Source organism: Pteronotus mesoamericanus, unplaced genomic scaffold (assembly GCF_021234165.1).
Source record: "Pteronotus mesoamericanus isolate MK-2021 breed Mesoamerican mustached bat unplaced genomic scaffold, CSHL_Meso_final contig_20, whole genome shotgun sequence".
NCBI lineage: Eukaryota > Metazoa > Chordata > Mammalia > Chiroptera > Mormoopidae > Pteronotus > Pteronotus mesoamericanus.
In genome coordinates, this window is record NW_026555085.1 from 82,520,858 (window position 1) to 82,539,630 (window position 18,773).

The following is an 18,773-nucleotide window of genomic DNA, read 5'->3' on the forward strand; positions in this document are numbered from 1 at the left end:
ACTAGAGTTCAAAATGAGAAAAAAAGCAACAGCTTCAAGAAATTAGTCTTTTTCGATTTAAAATATAACACGAATGTCATGTTTTAGATGTAGCATTTTATGTTGTGCTTTTTTCATAATCGATGCTTTGGATTTCAATCAGAAAAGTATTATAGTTTTTAATGTCCCTTGGAAAAATTCTTAACCTTGTGTTCTGGAAAATAGTAAAGTAAAACAATGAACGCTTATGTTTATTAAGAAAGTGTTAAAACCTTAGTCTGTCTCTTTAATATCTTTACTGTCCAATACTCATAATTTTGACAAGTGTTCTAACCAAGGCATAAGTATCCATGACCTTCAAGGGCATAGGACAAGGGCTGTGCTGGGCTGGAGCAAAAGGTCCACGTGCTGTGCGGCGGGAACGGCTGCCGACAGTGACAGAAGGGAGGGCATCATTCCACGATGTGTTCAGCTGTGTTCGTGCTGTAAAATGCGGTTTTAGACTCTGGTTCTCTAAGTTACGACTGCTTCTTCATCTGACTCCAGAGAGGAAAATGGGATTTCATTAGCTAAAGGCACATAATGCCTTTCAGTTTTTCCTCTTTTGTTTGGGTGCAAATTGAGCGTAAAACCATCCAGATATTATTTTTTGTTTATTTTGCCGTATTTGAATGGGTAACACCAGAGAACCAAATAGTCCACCGCTTTAATCAAAATGACATTTAACTTAATTAATCAAAAAGGGAACAGTAGCAGTGTGAATGTTGGTATTAACTGAAACCTAAGGTTTAAAAGGGGAAAAAAAAAAGATTTGCAAGAACTTAAAGGTAGACGCTTACACTTAATACAAACGCTGTGCCCCGTGTGTTAACAGCCTGTGTAATGGCCACGTTTGATTAAAAACCTCTCCAGCTTAGAGAATAATTTGTGCAATACACCTTTTCTCTAAAGATATGTAATTACCGTAAGGATGGTGGGAAAGGATGGCGAACACTAAAAAAACTTTGACTCTGATGGTTCTAATGTCAGGGGCCTAGGGTCTAGAGAGAACTATGAAGGACATTAAAATCTCTTTTGAAACATTTGATGTCCTTCTGGACTGTAAGCCTCTTTCTTCTAAACCCAATATGTTTGGGGGTAAAGCAGCTAAATAAACTTCTAAATTAGAACCTACTCTTCCACATCCCTGGACTTGTCATAATCTTTAACTATGCAAACATCACATGAAAAATTTCTTTTTGAAGAGCCAGAGTTATTTAGGTATACAATCTAAATTTAAGTGTTATGGCAAATGAGTCTTTTTCTTCCTATTGATATCCGTCTTCCAAAAGGCTGATTAAATTCCATAAAGCCAAACCAAACAAAGCTAGGTCTATAATCTTTGAACATTAAAAAATTCTGGTTTTTTGTTTAAAACAGAGCCTTAAAAAAATTCTAGTTTCTTGTTTAAAACAGAAAAGCAGCCTTTTCAGAACACTTGAGGTAAGAGACAATTCTCTGTGGGTCTCTTGCATTTCTGCATGTCTGGCCATCTTTGTCCAGGCTCCCTTCCCCAGGATGTTTGTTATACAAAGAGCATTAGAAGACAGAGGTAGTATTTCATCTGGAGCAAAGGTGTGTCTACTATCCAATTAATTAAAGATAAAGCCTCCCTGCAGAAAATAAATCAAGCTGGTTTACTGTCTATTATAAAACACTTGGGTTCCCTAAGCTTGGTTTTGTTTTGTTTTTTTACCTCTAAAACAGCCCATCATGTGTGTAGGTGTCATCTGACCCTCTTCATGTGCTCTGGGGCTCCTGGGGCTTGGGAACTGGTGCAAATCTGGTATTCTGGCTATTGCTATTCCTAGGAGTAGTAAATGGTTCTTTGTCTCTGATCAAGCAGTCTTTTACCAATATCCGTAAAACTATGACAGGTCAACTTGCCAGCTTGCAAGTGGGCTAACATATCATCCAGTTTGCAGTTCTTGACAGTTTGATTACTTGTGGCTATGGTATAATTTGTCTACAAAGGTCTTTTATTCCTATTATGAACTTTGGACTGCCCATTCATATCTGAGGAATTTAATGTGACTCTTAAGCCTGAAATAATCCATTGAAATATTTCCATAAGCTCTGATGCCAATTAAGTAAGCAAAAACAAACCCCAAATTCCAGGTTCATATTTTCACATATTTTTTCTTAGGAAAACCATGAAATAATTACCGTAAATAATTTTTGGCAAAAAGCCAAGTTTAAAAATATTCCATTATTAAGCCAAAGTAGTAATAACCACCCCATGATACAGCTAATCCCAAATTTTTTCCCCAGGGGAATGGCTGGGTCTCCTACTTGGAGAAGGCAATAGATACTTGGAAGTGAATATTTTGCCTAACACAGTTAAATTTTTTAATGACCTTAATTTTAGTTCGTTTAAAATGGGAACTTTCTTTGGTCATCAGTTGAATTGGAGACGGCCCTGAGTTCCCAACTGAGTAACTTTATTCCGATACAATTTTTGGTCACATGGCCATAGGGTTCTGCACAAACCACATTTATCTCACATTCCCTAGATTCACGCCAGAGGAGACCAAGATGTCCCAAACCCAGACAAGAGAGAGAAGAGGCTTTAATCACTGAAGCTGAGAGAGTTCCAGAAACATCTCTCTCTTTTTCTGAGATGTTTCTGACTCATCTAACAAATATTTATTGAGCCCCTATTGTGGGGCACCCCCCAGGAAACAACAGTGAACAGGACAATCGCCGTGTGCATAGGACATAGAGTCTAACTTAGTTGTACCAGCCTCAGAGAGTGGACCTTTGGGTGTTCCTCAGCCTACATCACATCTTGCCCCTGTCACCAAAGCCTTGGGGTTTTGTGTACAACCTGTGTGTTTTTCTAAGAAGCTCTCTTCACTCTAGGTAATCCAGAATTGAACCATACTTTACACCACCAAATGTATTTTTTTAGTCTCCACCCAACTAGAATGGTTTACAGAAGGAAGGTGAGGAGAGCCATGCATTGTAATTCAGCATGAGGCTAATGAAGCACGTCCTGTGTGTCCCCGACGTGACTTGGGCAAAACGCCTGCTGAGGTCAGCGCCGGTGCTATCAGAACGATTCATCTCAGCCTGACCATAGCCAGGTACTTAACAGTACGGAGAACCAAGTGTACTGAGTCCATGCTGAAACCCAAACGCTAAACTAGGTACACTTTATACAGATTGTTTCATTTAAACCCACAATGACACTGTGAGACAGATGGCATTGCTCCATTTTCTAGACAGGAAAACTGATGCCTATGGAGATGAAGTGACTTGCCGAAGCCCTACTTTGTGGAGCTGGGACACACAAAATGATGCCAAAGCCTTGTCCAGATTCAAACACCATGTTATACAGCATCAATGGGCTCTCCTCAACCTTCAATTCCTGTCCCCCTCTAGGCCCTTTGACCTGCCGTTCTCCCTGCTTAAAATCCCTTCCTCCCAGGGTTTCATATCCAGCTGTGGCCCAAATATCACCATCCCAGAAAGGCCTTTTGTGGCCACCTTATCTGAAATACTCCCCCTGCAAGCAAGCTCTTTCACTTATCTTTCTTCATTTTTCTTTATCACTCTTACCTCCACCTAAATTTTAATGCTTCTCTTTCCTGAAGCGGTATTGTGCATGTCATTTTCTTGCTTACTGCCTGTCCACACACTAGTTCCGTGAGGGCAGGGTGTGGACCTCGCTCAGCCATCCCTGACTCTTCAGCACCTGGCGCCATGCCCGCGACCTCATGGGTGAACAACACACATGTGCTGGCTGGAGAGAGTGAATCAATCAGTCCTCAAGACCTTCTCTCTCTTCTCTTGCTTTGTCACTCCAAGATGATTTCTTTCTGGAACTCGTGATTATTTGGTAGAAAAGATTGGGAGAGGTGATTGGGTGTCACCTGTCATTCAGTCTCCAGTGTAAGGCTCTGTTTGAATGTGTGAATACAAAGGTAGTTAAGGGATGGCAGCCACAGACTCAACACTGAACTTAGTATGTGACCTTGGACAAATTCCTTTTATTTGCTCATAATGAAAATATTTTAATCATGACATGGAAGAGGAGGTTAATTCATTTACAGACATAAGAATCTGCGGATTTTTTTAAAAAGTCCTGGTAATTATAGTGAACAGAACAGCCACACACATTTTTCTGAGTTACAATGGCTATTTTAAGAAGGGCTGGGTTTCTACACAAGTATCACCTCAAATGAACTCATGAGATAATAACTTTGTGTGTTGTGTCCTGGCTCATCTCTGCTTTATCTTTAAAGTGTGAGTAGAAGAGAATCTTCATGTGGCTCTAAGTCCTCACAATGACAGGACTCTGGTTCTACCCAGAAGCTTAAACCACCATGGAAAAACAGTCAGTTTTTAAAAAGAAGTTAAAATAAAGATCAAGACCACCTCAAAAATACTGTGGAGAGTGAGGTTAATACTTTAAACATATTTTGAAGTGAAAGATCAGGTTTGAAAAACAAAATGTTTAATAATAGTCTCCAGTAAAAACAATGGAGTATATATTCTGCTTTTATTTGATGGAAGAGTCTTAGTATTAGTTACAAAAAATGCAGGGCCAAAGTTCTTAACCTCTTTGGGCCATGAACCCCTTCAGCAGGCTGGTTAAGCTTATGGATTCCTTCTTAGAATAACATTATAAATGCATAAAATATAATTCATGAGATTACTTGGTATGCAACTGATTTCTCCTCCCGAGTTACAGATTCTAGGGCAACCTTATTATTTTACAGATAGGGAAAGAGATCACCAGAAAGTAAAATGATGTAAGACATAAGACTTTAACCTAAAAATACAAACACGTCTTTGGCAGAAGGAATTATGGTATGATTTTATACAATTAAGGAAGGTTGTTTTAAGCCAACTGGTATTTAAGGTTTAATAAAACTGGTGTAATCTTGCTTTCAGTTTTACTTTAGAACAGCAAGTACTTTTTCTTTTATACCTCAATTTACAGAAAGGATTTGCTTTATTACAAGCAATCAACTCTCTAAATGAAAACCTGAGCCATAATCACATTAGGTTAATAAGGTTTAGAATACATTCAAGACCTGGTATGAAAACCTTGCTCCTAATAAAAATCTTCTTTAAACTCCTACTGGTTTTTGCAGTTTATACTAATTTTCTAGAACACAATTTTGGCTATTGCATTGGAAATCCTGTGATATGCTTTCTTTAGAAAAGAAAAATAAACTACAACATGAATATGGACAAAAAAGACTGACTCTTATCCATTAAAAAAAAAAAAAAAGGATAGTTATTCAGATCCCTTCTAAAAGCTTGAGGAGAATCAATAATCCCAAACCACAGATGGGAAATAACTGCTTGTTCTGCTTACAGCGCTGCATGCTTCCCAGCCTCAGGCGCGAATACCCACCCAGCTCAGTGTTTGGAAATGGTAATTATAAGTTGGAAAAACCACAAGTTGAAGGGTTATTTCCCTTTCCCATACCCAAACTTCCTTCAGCTCTTGAGTTTCTGTCTCACCAGTACTGGCATTGGTCTGAGAAATTCTCAAAGGGACTCTCTTCACCATGTTGTTGCAAAGAGCAGAGGTGTCCAAAAATAAATAAGTAAATACATAAATCAGGGACTACTTTTAGGTCCCCTGTATCTGAAAGTCCCAAATAATTATGACTTAACAACGAAAAGCCCTAAATGCTTCTCACTACTTGTTTCCAAGCACTACTACTAAGTCCCCTGCATCTTTTCCTATGAGCAAAGCCAGAGATTTTTAGAATCATGCCCATGTGACAAATTATTATGCAAAAGAAAAACAAAAACAAAAAAAAAAGACCTCGTGATGGTATTTGGCAGAAATGGGAGTTTCCTTGGCTGCTTAGCTTTTCTAGCTTATGTACTACTTTGTTGGCCCTGTGGGTAGCTTGACACACGTGAAGAAGCACACTTTAGATTTCTCCTATATCTGCATCTTATTTTTAAAGTCCTCCCTCCCCCTCCCTAGAAACACAAATGTGTTCCTGCATGGTTTTCAAACAGACTTACGCAGTGCTTAGACGGAGAGAAGAAAAAATATGTCATTTCTTTCTTCAGAAGCTTTATAATCTAATAACCATATTCTGGCTAATACAGCAAAACAAACACACAGAAGTAATACACTGTATCAGTAAGGACTACATTATATTACAATGTGCATTACACCATGTATGTATTACACTATAACTTCCATTTATATTATATTCTATAGCATCTGAAACAGACATGCATTAGCTCACCTAATGCTCTCTTTGTGAGATAAAACAGGTATTATTATGCCCAATTCATAGATCAGAAACACCTTCATGAGGATAAATGACTTAGAGATCACACAGTCAGTGGGTAGAAGACCTGGGATTGGAACCCAAGTTTTCTGATTTTTAAATTCAGGCTTCTTATAGCCCAGAACTAACCTACCCTACATTATAAATAACTAGCAGTTCATACAAATACAGATTTCTAAGAAATAAATCCTTAAAGGGAAGAAGAGTTTCACCAAGCTTTAAAGATAGGAAGGATTCGGGTAGAGTAGAGGAAGTACAAAGTAGTGGGAAAGAGAGAAGCCCAGAGCAGTAAAGTATTTGACTCGTTGCACAATGCCAGGGAGCATCACTCATTCTGTACTCTATGTGTACTCTATATGTACTTCTGTGGGAATGGCGGCCCTGGAGCACAGCTCCAGAACTACATTATAAACGGTGCCCCCTGAAGTTGTGCAAACACCCTGATGTAGTTGGGTAAGATGATGGAGGATCCTGCAAATCATGAAAATTTTCCCTCAGAGATGGATAGAGTAGTAGAGAGAGCATGGAATTCAGCTTCCTATGCCTGGGGTTTTATTTCTAAACCTGTGTGATCTCAATCTCCTGGAGTTTCTTGTTTCTTTTTGATAAAAGGAAAATGTTGGACTAGAATAATTCCTAATCTTCCTTTTCATTTTGCAAAGCATTTGACTTCTCTGTTGTAGTAGAAAGTAGGACACCCTGGAAGGTGTGTGAACATCGGCAGCAGGAGGAAAATGCTGTTTAAGGAATAGTGGTGTGAAGGATGGGTGGGCACGAGAAAGGCTCAGAATGGCAGAGACTACAGGAACGATCTCCCAGCACTCTAACAATGGCACAAGGGATAAGCAATAATGGCAGAAATGGGAAGGAAAAGATAAACACAGCAGCCATTTGTGAGGGAAAATCCAAGGGCATTTGGTCATTAACTAGATTGGGAAAAGGTCCTGGGCAGGTGTGTCCAACCTTTTGGTACCTCTGGGCCACACTGGAAGAAGAGTTGTCTTGGGCCACATATTAAATACATTGTGACATGTAATCACAAAAACATCTCATAATGGTTTAAGTAAATTTATGATTTTGTGTCGGGCCCCATTCAAGCCATCCTGGGGCACACGTGGCCCACGGGCCACAGGTTGGACACCCTGTAGGGCGCCCAACCTGAGTGGCTGACAGAGTCATTGCCCCAAGAAAAAGAAAGGAAAGTTCCCCTGGTGGAAGGGGATAAGAATTCGGCGTTGGGCTTCTTGTCTTTGGCTGACAGTGAAGCATCAAAGTGGAAAAGTCCTGGACTCATAGGGAAAAAAAGGAACTAGAAGTCATGTGAGATGACGGAACTGGAGATAAGTGAGTCATCAGCTCAAGGGAGATCATTAACATTCCTGAAAAAATAAATATGAGCCCTGGCTGGCATGGCTCAGTGGATTGGGTGCTGGCCTGTGGACCAAAATGTTGCCAGTTGGATTCCTGGTCGGGGCACATGCCTGGGTGACTAGCCAGGTCCCCAGGTGGGAGCGTGCAAGAGGCAGTCGATCAATGTTTCTCTGACATTTCTCTCCCTCTCTTTCTCCCTTCTCCTCTGCTCCCCTAAAAATAAATAAATAAACATGAAAAAAACTTAAAAAAGAAAAAAAATATGAAAGCTTTCATGATGCATTGGCAGAAGAGTGTTTTTTGGTTTTATAGCTAAAGAAACAAAAGCCAAGAGATGTTAATGAAATGACCTCACCTCTTTTTGTAGAAGTAGATGGAATGTAATCTAGCCATATAGTTTAATAATTAATGTTTTCATGAAAAAAAATAAATGTCTCTCATAACAATTGAAGACAGAATGCAGGGCCCTTGACCTCTGAAATATTCCTTTCCATGTTCACTCCGGCAGTTTTGTACTCTGTCGATTTAGCTAAGCTGGAACTATATTTCCCAGAATTCCCTTCCCTGTATAGTCCCGGGTTAGGGTTGTCAGGAAGAAAAATTTGCATGAAACTTGGAAGGCCCAAATGCCATCTCAGCCTTACACTTGGTGGGATTGGTACAGGGCCCTAGACATCACTGCAGCGTGTGCACATTGTTGTGATCGCGTGGTTCTCCTTGCTGGTGTAGGGGAATAGCTAGTACAACCAGATCTCCTCCAGCTCCTCCAACTACTACGCCAGCCAAACTGTCAGGGCTCTGTTGGAGAGGGACACTGGTTTTTCTACCGGTGGCCCGCATCATTGGAGTTGGTGCGGTGAGAGACAGATGTGGGCTCCAGCGTCTTCTCACGGCTCTGCTTTGTCCTGGCAATGTCTGCTCTCTTCGCTTTCCTGCTGGGAGTCCAGCCTTTCCTCCTGCCTGCCCGGCCGATCTGCAGAGGCTTGAGGCTGCAGGTGGACGCGGAGGCAGCCGGCTTCCACAGACACCTTCACCCGCTGCCCTTCGTGGCCCTGCTTACTGTCTGTCTCCTGTCCCTCTAATCGCCCCTTCGAGACCTTTGCATTCTCAGCAACTCCCACAGCTGCCTTAGGTCTAATTCCTATAAGAAATTCCTCATCCCATCTCACTCACAGTGCTTCTGCTTTCCTGACAGAATTGCTCACGCTGTCTTATTATCCAGGCCTTTCTACACCCAGCCAGCCTCCCTTTAATTGACGGCACTTTGTACATTTCACTTGTTCTCAAGGTACTATTATCTATCAGAAAGGGTGATGAAATTTTAAAATGCATGTTTATATTTTTAAATAGCAAGCACAATAGACTGAGAACCAATATTAAAATTCTAGCTACAATGAGACCTGGGGACACTATCTGCAGAATTTAGGTTCCTGACTCTGGGAGCCTCCACAGCACCCAGAACTACCAAGTTTTAGTTGTTAAATGAGAGACAGAAAGAAAATCTTACTTGGTTTAAGCCACTGTTTTTTTTTTTGTCTTTGATATAGCTGAGTTTGAAGTCTAACCATATACATGTTGAACATTATTTTAACCAAGTTTGCTTATTCAAGTAAATGCACATCAAATACTTTTGTATCCATGTCATTATCCTTCTCTTTTATCCTGCAGCTTAGCTTTATACAAGGACATGCTTATTTACCTAGTAGAGCTTCAAAAAGAAAGACAGTCTCTATTTTGAATATAATGCAGGGTGGGCCACGTAATAGACTCCTGTGATGGACAATGATCCACTATTTTCATTCATTCTTATATTTAACGCTTCCTCATGGGGAAGACTGAACTAAAAATAATAAACCTTTACTATCAAGACCAACACAAGACTGGCTATTCTTGTTTTAGTCTGGTGGTTAACGCTGAATATCAGAAGACAAGAGATATTTTCATTGTTTTGAACAAGTCGCTTAACTTCTCTCAGATTCAGTGCCATCATTTGTAAAACTTGGTGAATACCCTTTTTTCACAGGCTTGTTGTGAGAGTAAAATGAAGTCCTCCCAAATAGGTAAAAACTTTCTAACACAGTACTTGACGTAATAGGTATCAATAAATATTAATTGAATCTAAAGATTAAATTTTATTTTAAAAATTCATATAGAACACTATTCAAGTAACTCTAAAGGGTAAATAAATACCCTCCAATAATATTTTTTTCAAAATCAGATTGCACTTTCTGAAAAAGGGAACTTTTGCTCTAATATAATAATGTATCAAATGACATGTTACTGACTAAAGGTGTGCTAAGTTTTTCAAAGTTACCCAGAAACTAATGAGAGGAGGGTAGTATGAGCGTAGGAAACTCTTACCATGAATAAGTTGGTTCTGGAAGTTACAGATCAACGTCTCTCATATTGTAACATGTGCTGTGTCATATTCTCTGCCAAACTGAAAGTTTCTCTGAATTAAAACAAACAGGGCATTCCTTTCTTTTTGTTAAGCTTTTCTTAGATTCTTAGTTGATTCTTGATATTTCAAATGATTGGATCAATAAAATGGATATAAAAATATTTTTAGTTTTATGATGGATATACAGGAAAAAAGATGTTGGAATTAAAAATCGATGAAACAATAACTACCCTCTGAATTTTATCAAAAGAGTAACCTTATTTGTACTTAATATAAAAAAATTCACAAACAAGGTCAAGTCGTTCCTGGGTACAAGATAGCATTCATGTCTTGCCCTTCTCGTAGAGTTTAAACAGTTTCCGAAAATAAAAATGTAAGATCCTTACTCAGATTTCACTGGTTTTATATGTATTGTGTGAACTTCATGTTTGTGCCCCCCTGTCTGTTCAAACTTTAATCCCCAATGTGATAGCATTTGGAGATGGGATTTGGGGAGGTGACTGGTGGGCCATCAGAGTGAACTTCCCATGAAGGGGTAAGTGCCCTCCTATCTCTTTCCTCCCGCCCTTCTCTCTCTCTTTTTCTTTACCACGTGAGGACACACCAAGAAGGTGGCATCTACAAACCAGGAAGCACTACCTGTCAGCCCCTTGATCTTGGACTTCCCAGCCTCCAGACTGTGAGAAATAAACATTTGTTGTCTAAACCACCTAGTGTTTGGTCATTTGTTAAAGCCAGTAATAACTAAGACAAATTATCTCACAGGTACACACCCAGATCATTAAATCCTGAAATAATGGTAGAAGCCTATTGCCAGGAAAATATTCATTAATGTCATTTGTCATTGTTAAGTCTTTAAAAAGCAGGGTCAGGATTCAGGAACAAATCAGAGATTAGAGGCGTTTCCTCTATCTGGCCCTACACAGTCTCTTATGGGGAAATAGTTCTACTTAAAGTGCCAGAGGAAGGACAAGCTTCTGATCACTGATGTTTTGGACCATGTGGCCAGTCTTGCCATGGCTGATTAAACCTATGACTTGGCACAGCAAAGAGAAGAGTTGTTCAGATTCCCTCTCTCACTCTGGCATTTGAATGAATCAATGTCAAGAGCCTGACGTCAGAAGTGGAAATAGACTGAAAGATGAAGAAGTAGAGCTGGAGGAGAGGCCATATCAGCCATGTGCAAATCCAGTTGTTAATTAACAGATTAAGCAGGCCAGACATGCTGGTTGCTAGCCAGAAAGAAGCAGGCATGGCAGTATATAATCTCTTTGAAGACAAGGACATTATCTGTCTTATTTATTCCTGTTTCCCCAGCACTTAGCATAGTTCTTGGTTATTACTTGAATAAATAATTAATGAGTTAACAGTGGATCACTAACGCAGCTTTAAAATGACTTTCTTTCCAGAAATATCATCCAGTTCCTGGCACCAGAAGCCCACATTTATCCATGAGATTCCTTTTCCTTCAACATAGCCCGTGTCTTCCAATTATTCTCAGCTTCCAACATGTTCCTTTATTTGAACAGTCCGTAATCCTTATTAACAAAGGTCTTAATACCAGCTCTGTGTGTGTGTGTGTGTGTGTGAGAGAGAGAGAGAGAGAGAGAAAGAGAGAGGAGTGAGAGTTGAGGAGAGGATGATAGAGATTAAGAACTTCATTTTTTAGTGAGATGTACAAAAGACCTTTTCCAACTTCTCTACAGAGAGGTTTAGACTTTCAGGGTGAGGCTAAAAGACTAGGGAATTTCAACAAACAAGCTATTCTAGCAAACCCTAGAGAGTTTGCTCCAGAGAAGGCTTTAAACATTGTCATTGGAGTAGACTGGTCACATAAAACAAAACACCCTTGTAGCTATCTCTCTGTAAATTGTTTGGACTCTGTTTAAGAGGAGTAACATGACTCCCATTCTCCTGCTTAATAGAGGAAAGGGCCCTGAGGGGTTACTGTAGTGATAAAATATACTTAAAGAAATAATGTATCCTCCTTCCCAACTCATAATTCTCTTCTTCTTCATTATTACTAGAATGCATCCATTATTGTATCTTTAAGAAAATCTTGATTTTTTTTTTTCTTTTCACCTATGAAGAAACTCAGGAATGGTATGTAAAAAATAATTTATCCCAGGAAACTAGCTCTCATAAGATAATATATTCGCTTGGGTAATAAATATCTTTCAAGGTCTGGTTTATCTCTAATTAGTTAGTGTTAAAATATCCTCATGTGATAGATAATGGCAAACTTACCCTTCGGGTGAACACCGGCCTTGCACATTTCACAAAGCAGGTATAAGCCAAGCATACTTTCTATATTAGTAGAAACATCAGGTGGCCAATATTATCCCTGTCCTGCTTCTAGTAGTTCTACATACAACATACTATAGCAAAATACTATAGTGAGATGCTCTCCCTGGTCAGAAGCAATTCGTTAACACTTATACAAGATGAGAGGGAAGGACTGAAAAATAAAATACTTACTTGTTCCTAGACCAATTGAAAAAGCAGCAACATAAACAAGCAAGCTGGCTAAGGATAGCCATTTCAAAAAAGGTGGGACTTCCGCAGGGTCTGTGACGATCTGGTATTCAGTCTGGCTTAGTCCAGCATTTAGTGAGAACGCTGAGGTCATCTCCCCTCTCTTACCCATGTCGTTTCTTGGGGGCATTACTGAGCTTTTGCTGTGGGAAGTGATCTTCTTAAAGGGCTCTCTAAGAGTGTCACTGCTGGCCGACAAGTTGCTTGGGCCATAAAACATAGACTCATCCAAGGAATGGTTGATAAGACTATGGCTTCTGCAGATGTTGGTGAAGTTCATGTGGATGTTGAGATTCACAATGCCCATGGTCACCAATGAGGCTGCCATCACGGAAGTGCCCACACAGAGGAAGGTTTTACCTCCAAAGTGATCCACCAGCAGCGTGGCGGGGATGGTGCTGATGACCTTGACAGCCCCAATCCCCGTGGAGGCGAGGCTAGCTGCCTCATTGCTTTGGAAGCCAACAGAGTTCAAAACAGTTGATGCATAGAATAATATGTTCGGCTGGCCAGTGATTTGTACAAAAAATACCAGTGTTAGGCCTATCATTATTCGGGTCCTCATATTGTCCTTCGAACGAAATAGATCCCAAAAGCTATACTGATATTCATCTTTCAGGGAAGATTTTATCAGAGTGAGTTCCTCCGTTGTATCTAAGATGGCTCTCAACCTTCCCAGAACCTTGCCAGCAGCTTCCTCCTGTCCTTTCATCACCAGAAACCGGGGACTTGGAGGGAGAAAGTACATCCCTATTGCTTGCAAAACTCCCAAGGGAATAACAAGGCCAAACATGTACTTCCAGCCATGGGAAACGCTGGCAAATGCATAATTTGAAATGTAGGCAAAAAGAATGCCACTGACAATCATCAACTCGTTCAGTGACACAAGAAGACCCCTTCTGTGTTGCGGGGCAATCTCGGCGATGTAAACACAAGTGGCGGTTGCCGAGAGGGAAATGGAAACCCCTATAGCAATGCGTCCCACTATGAGAACCGTGTAAGATAAACTGAATATCAAGACTAGGCTTCCAAGTCCAAGCAGACAGGATGACAAGATGATGGCAGCCCTCCTTCCATACCTATCAATTAAAACCCCTCCGATGAGAGAGGCAAGTAAGGCCCCAATGAGGAGGGAGCTCACCACCATTTCCTGCTCATGGCAGGTCAGAGCTAATAAGGTTCTTATTTGAAGAAGAGCCCCGGAGATGATCCCAAGTTCATAGCCCACCAGGAGGCCACTGACAGCAGCGGTGACAGATGACAGGAGAGTAAACATGCCGCAACCTATAAGCAGAGAGGAGAGACAGAGGGGTCAGTTCTGAACTGTTATTTTAAACATTTCATGTCTGAACAGAGGCTTAGCCTTGTATAAGTTTTTCATGGCACTGAGTATAAACACACACAGAAGTATAGTAGAATAATAGGCTAAACCCCTCCCCCCAAAAAATGGTTACCTATAAAAGAAAAAAGTCCGTTTTCTTTCATTTTTGGGAGAAGGGTGGAGACATGAGGAAGTCATTTCCTTCTCTTTGTAATGTTGGTGTTGTTTCATGTTTTCAGCCAACAGTTATGTAAGATGAGCAGATGAAAGATGATGAAACTGAACAAACAAGAACACTGTTTAGCTCCCGCTTTGGCGTTGGACCAGTAATTCGGATAGCCTGGCTCCTCTGGCCCCAGCTGGTTTTCTAAAGGCGAATGGCACAGGATTGAGAGGGTAGGAGGCTCAAGAAGCCTTACCAGCTTCCCACTGTGTACCTCCAGGGAAAAGGAAGCACAGCCCCCAGGACACCTTCCTTCTTGTCTCCTTGGCCACAACTGGGCCACTTTTGGCTTTTGCTGAAGCTCATGAGATCATTTGGGAGGGGGTAGGTAGCAGAAGGGTGAGTGCCTTAACAGAACCAAGGCTGAAGGGCGAGACGGAGGTAGGGGAGAGGACAGGCAATATCCATCACTGTCTCCGAGTAAGGAAGAGGGGATGGAACATGGGGAAAGAAGCTCAAAGGAGACTTCTATTTTAATATTATAATGTTAAAACCTGAATAAAATGACAAAATGTTATTAATTTTTGCTGTTAGGTACACAGGTGTCTGTTATGTTCGTAACTTGTCAAAACAGAGACAAAACAAAGCAAAAGGTAGTTGAGGGAAGAACATTGCAGGCACAGGAAACAGCCGTTTCCAAAGCCTGAGGTCATGTTTCAAACCTGTCAGGCAGCCAGGACCTCATGTGCAGGGCACGACATGGGCTTGGGGAGGTGGGTAGGAGAGGGTAACAGTGAATGTGCAGAAGTACGGAGGCGACCCTTTGTGTGGGCCTGGCAGGTCACAGTGACAACTTTTTATTGTATTCCAAGTATAACAGGGTCAAGGCCCACCAACAGGGGACATGACACTCTGAGTGTCTTGCAGCTGCGTGCAGATGAGTTCTTCAAGGGCAAAGACGGAAAGCAGAGAGTAACATGTAGCCTTAGTCTCGACAAGAGATGATGCTATCTTAGACTTGGGTGTGGGGTGCAACCGAAGGCAAGCAGTTCAAGAGTTAATTTGAAGGTAAAAAGAATGACTACACTTGCTTATGAACTGAAGTTGGAGGATATGGAAGTGGGTCAGAACCCGCGATTCTTCTGCATGGTTTGAGTGCTTGGTTGGGTGATGTACTGGGAGATTGGGAAGAGGACTGGCTGTGAAGGGGGGAGAGAGCAGCAGTGGAAATCAGCATTTCCATTTTAGACTTACAAAAACGTTCTGCTTGTTTTACCCAAGTAAGGGATTGAGTATACAGCCTGATGGCTTAAGAGTAGGTCAAAGCTGGAGACAGGTATCTGGGATTCAGGAGCACGCATTTGGTATTTAAAACCCTGAGAATGCATGGGATCACTTAGACAGAAGACAGAAAAAGGAGAAGTAGGACTAGAACTTCGACCTAGGGTACCCCAACATTTACAATAGGAGGTAACAGTAAAGGAGATGGAGAAGCAGAAATGAGATGTATGTAAAAGAATTAGAAACATGTGCCTGGACACAATGAGCACAGGCTGAGCTAAGACTATCTAACCCTGCTGAAGCAGGAGGTAGGGAGTGCAGTTAAAACTGCTGTTTAGCTCTAGTGAAAGAAGAAGGTCAAATAAAGGTGATCAAAATCTCTTCCCACCACAAGTACCCAAGGTACTTTGTAGCTTCAGGATCCCAATGGGATATAGAAAAGTGGGAGACTCCAAAAAATAAATTTAAAAGTATTAAATATTTAGATGGAGGAGCAAATAAGAATGCAATAATCTGTAATAAAATAAAATAAAAGTAATTTATGAGCAATCCAAACACAAACCACTGAATTGAGATTAACTCAGCAATTAATCCATGAAAACAAATAAATATTTGGGACATTACATGGCAGGTATTTTCCTGGGTACCTGGGGGTGCATATCTAGCAATGAAAAAAAACAGATGTGGTCCTTGCCCCCTGAGAAGCTTAATATCCTAGTGAGTCTCCCTGATCTATTATATATTGTTTTAATTTTTACATGAATAATGACTTTATAATACTCTTCTCCAAATTCACTTACATCCTCAATTTCTGCATATTCTTTTTTCTATGTGATCTTAAATCCTCAACAAATCCCTCACCCACAAGGAGAATTGGGTCAAATTCTTACATTTGGGTAAGAATATTATTATATTGCTTCATATCTTTACTTGTCATTCATCATTTTATTTATGTGCAATGTGTCAATTAGCATATGCGTTGTAGCTATTGGTTTCCGATATTCAGATTGGAGAAATAAGTGACTTGGAGAATGAAACATTAGGTAGGCAGATGGAATGAGGCACCCCAGAAGGGGACTTAGAGTGACAGAGGACAGCATGGGGACACTGAGTCGAGGACGTGGGGGAATAGGTGCCAGAACTGCTTGCATAGCAAGAGGTTGTTCTTGCCACCCTAACCACCCCCTTCCCTTTCCTAGTTCTCACCTTTTGTTAGAGGGGAATGAATGCTTCCCTACAAAGGGAAAGAACCCTTAAAATCCCAGAGGCCCTTCCTTTGATGCTGTATTCACCTACTTTAGAGAGAGTGTGACTAGCGGGTTAGGAAGGAGTTGGGGTAAGGGATGAGGCAAGCCAGCTTCTTGTAGTATAGAAGGAACACCTTCCAGGAGAAGATGGATCCAGCTCTTCCTTGTGCTTTCTGGACTTCACTTCATATGCCTCATTCTTTTAGCCAGGCTCCGTAGGGCGTTGACAAACTGGGATGTGTGCAAAGGGTCTGGAAACCATCCCCTTTGTTAATGTCTCCCCTGAGACCACAGCTAACGCTAAGTGTACTTCTTCAGAGATATAATAAGTAATTTCTATAAGAACGGGTTAACAAAATTTTTACAAAATTAAAATTTAAAAAAAAAATCACATTACCTATCTATCTAATCTATCTAGGGAACTTATCTTTAAAAGCTTAAAAAGTTATCCGGGGACCTCCTCTGACCCTATTGTCATGCGGTGGGGGAGGCATGCCAATGCGGGTTTTATGCTTCAGAATTAAGCTGAGGCCATCACTGCCTGAATTCCATGTGAGGGCTGTATGTGTTAAGGACTGCTGCCCCAAACTAGCTTCCCCACTCATCTCACGGCTGCTGTTTGGAACTGCTGAATTTCTATTCCTGTCCTCAAGCTACTTGCTTGCAAGTTTGAATTCCAATTCGGCATGGAAACCGAGTACCTAAAGCTCCCCAGACCGCAGCCCCGTGACGCTGCAGGAATTGGCAGTGATTCAGCATGAGCCACCCCAAGATGCGTCTCAGTGGGATGCGGATTACTCTGAGCTAAAGGCAACCAAGATCCAGCAGGCTCAGGAGAAACCGCGCCTCCCCTTAACTGCCTAGAAGAATTTAAGTTAGGAGTTTGCCCCATGATAAGGAGTATTACCAGAAATAACTTTTTACCTACCCGTACGGGAGAGCAAACTATTAATGACTGAACATGCTCTCTCCCTGCAATTGCCTTCTGATGCCCAGAGTGCCCTCCCTCATCCTTATCTCAGAATGTCATATGTACCTCAATTTCCCTTTCTAGCTCTGAATCTTTCGTACAGGTTGAATCTCTGATTATTCATGTATCTGGGGTTCCCATATATATGTATGTAATTCAATTTGATTATTTTCTCTGTCTCATGTCTGTTTGATTATTAGACCAGCCAAAAGAACCTAGAAAGAAGAGGAACATTTTTTCCTCTACCCTCAACTTCCATCACAGGTAATTTTCCTGGTGCTATTTTACCACATAAAAACAATGAAGAGAGACATAAAGAGTGGGCTTTTTCCTGCCTACTTTTTGGTTGATGATGATAGAAGCAAGATGTTATCCTATGGGTGCCAGAAAGTAAAGAGAACTTTTCCAAGAAATCTGTTAGGGAACAGGAGGAAAGACAAAGAATGTGGCAGGAGAGTGGGGTTTATATTTGTCTAAATACGATGGGAGAGTTTGGGGCAGCTGGGTGGACTGAGGAAAAGTAGCCAATGCTAGAGGAGAGAACAAGGTGAGGAATCATAATTAGTGTCTTTTCAGAAAAAAAACAAAACACTCAGCCCTGAAGTCAAACAGTCCGCACTCAACGTTGCTGATGAAGTTCAGCTTTTTCAGTCATTTTGCTCACAACCTTGCTTTACAAGGGTCTTTCCTTGACATCCCCACGTTTTCCAAATGCGCCATGAGAAATGCTCTGCCTTTAGTGGACATTGCAGGAGTGGCAAATGTCTGGAGACTAACAGCGGGTCCCCACAGGCTGTTGGGTCATGCCTGCAGCCTATGTTGTTGCTTTGCTAGAAGACCAGCAGTCTGATGATGCAATGAAGATTCTTCATAAGGTAATAAAGTAAAACTGTTCCTAGCAAAGATGGGAGGCTTGCACAGCCAGGAGGCTTTCTGCAAACCAGAGCCCTGAGACCCTCAGTGAGGCCGCAAAGGATAGGCAGCCCCCACAGGCCAGGAGACCGCAGCCGCTGCGACAACAATAGCGCCATTGTCTGCCCTGCTCACGGTGCCTCAGATGAAACCGCGACTAACTGGCATGCACTGAAACACTCAATTTTTCCACAATATTTGCGTTTCTGCCTGCTTGCTTTTCTTTCCTTTCTTCCCATGTGCCTGTTACAGTGTATGTTCATAATGCACACACAATAAATA

At 41.1% G+C, this 18,773-nt stretch overlaps 1 protein-coding gene across 1 annotated transcript in view; it reads right to left on the reverse strand.

Moving 5' to 3' along the window:
• SLC2A12 (solute carrier family 2 member 12) overlaps nucleotides 1-18,773 on the reverse strand; it is a 50,773-nt gene that overhangs the window by 17,699 nt on the left and 14,301 nt on the right. Inside the window, 1 exon segment of the mRNA XM_054569999.1 lies at nucleotides 12,541-13,881. Coding sequence (XP_054425974.1) covers nucleotides 12,541-13,881 — 1,341 coding nt within the window.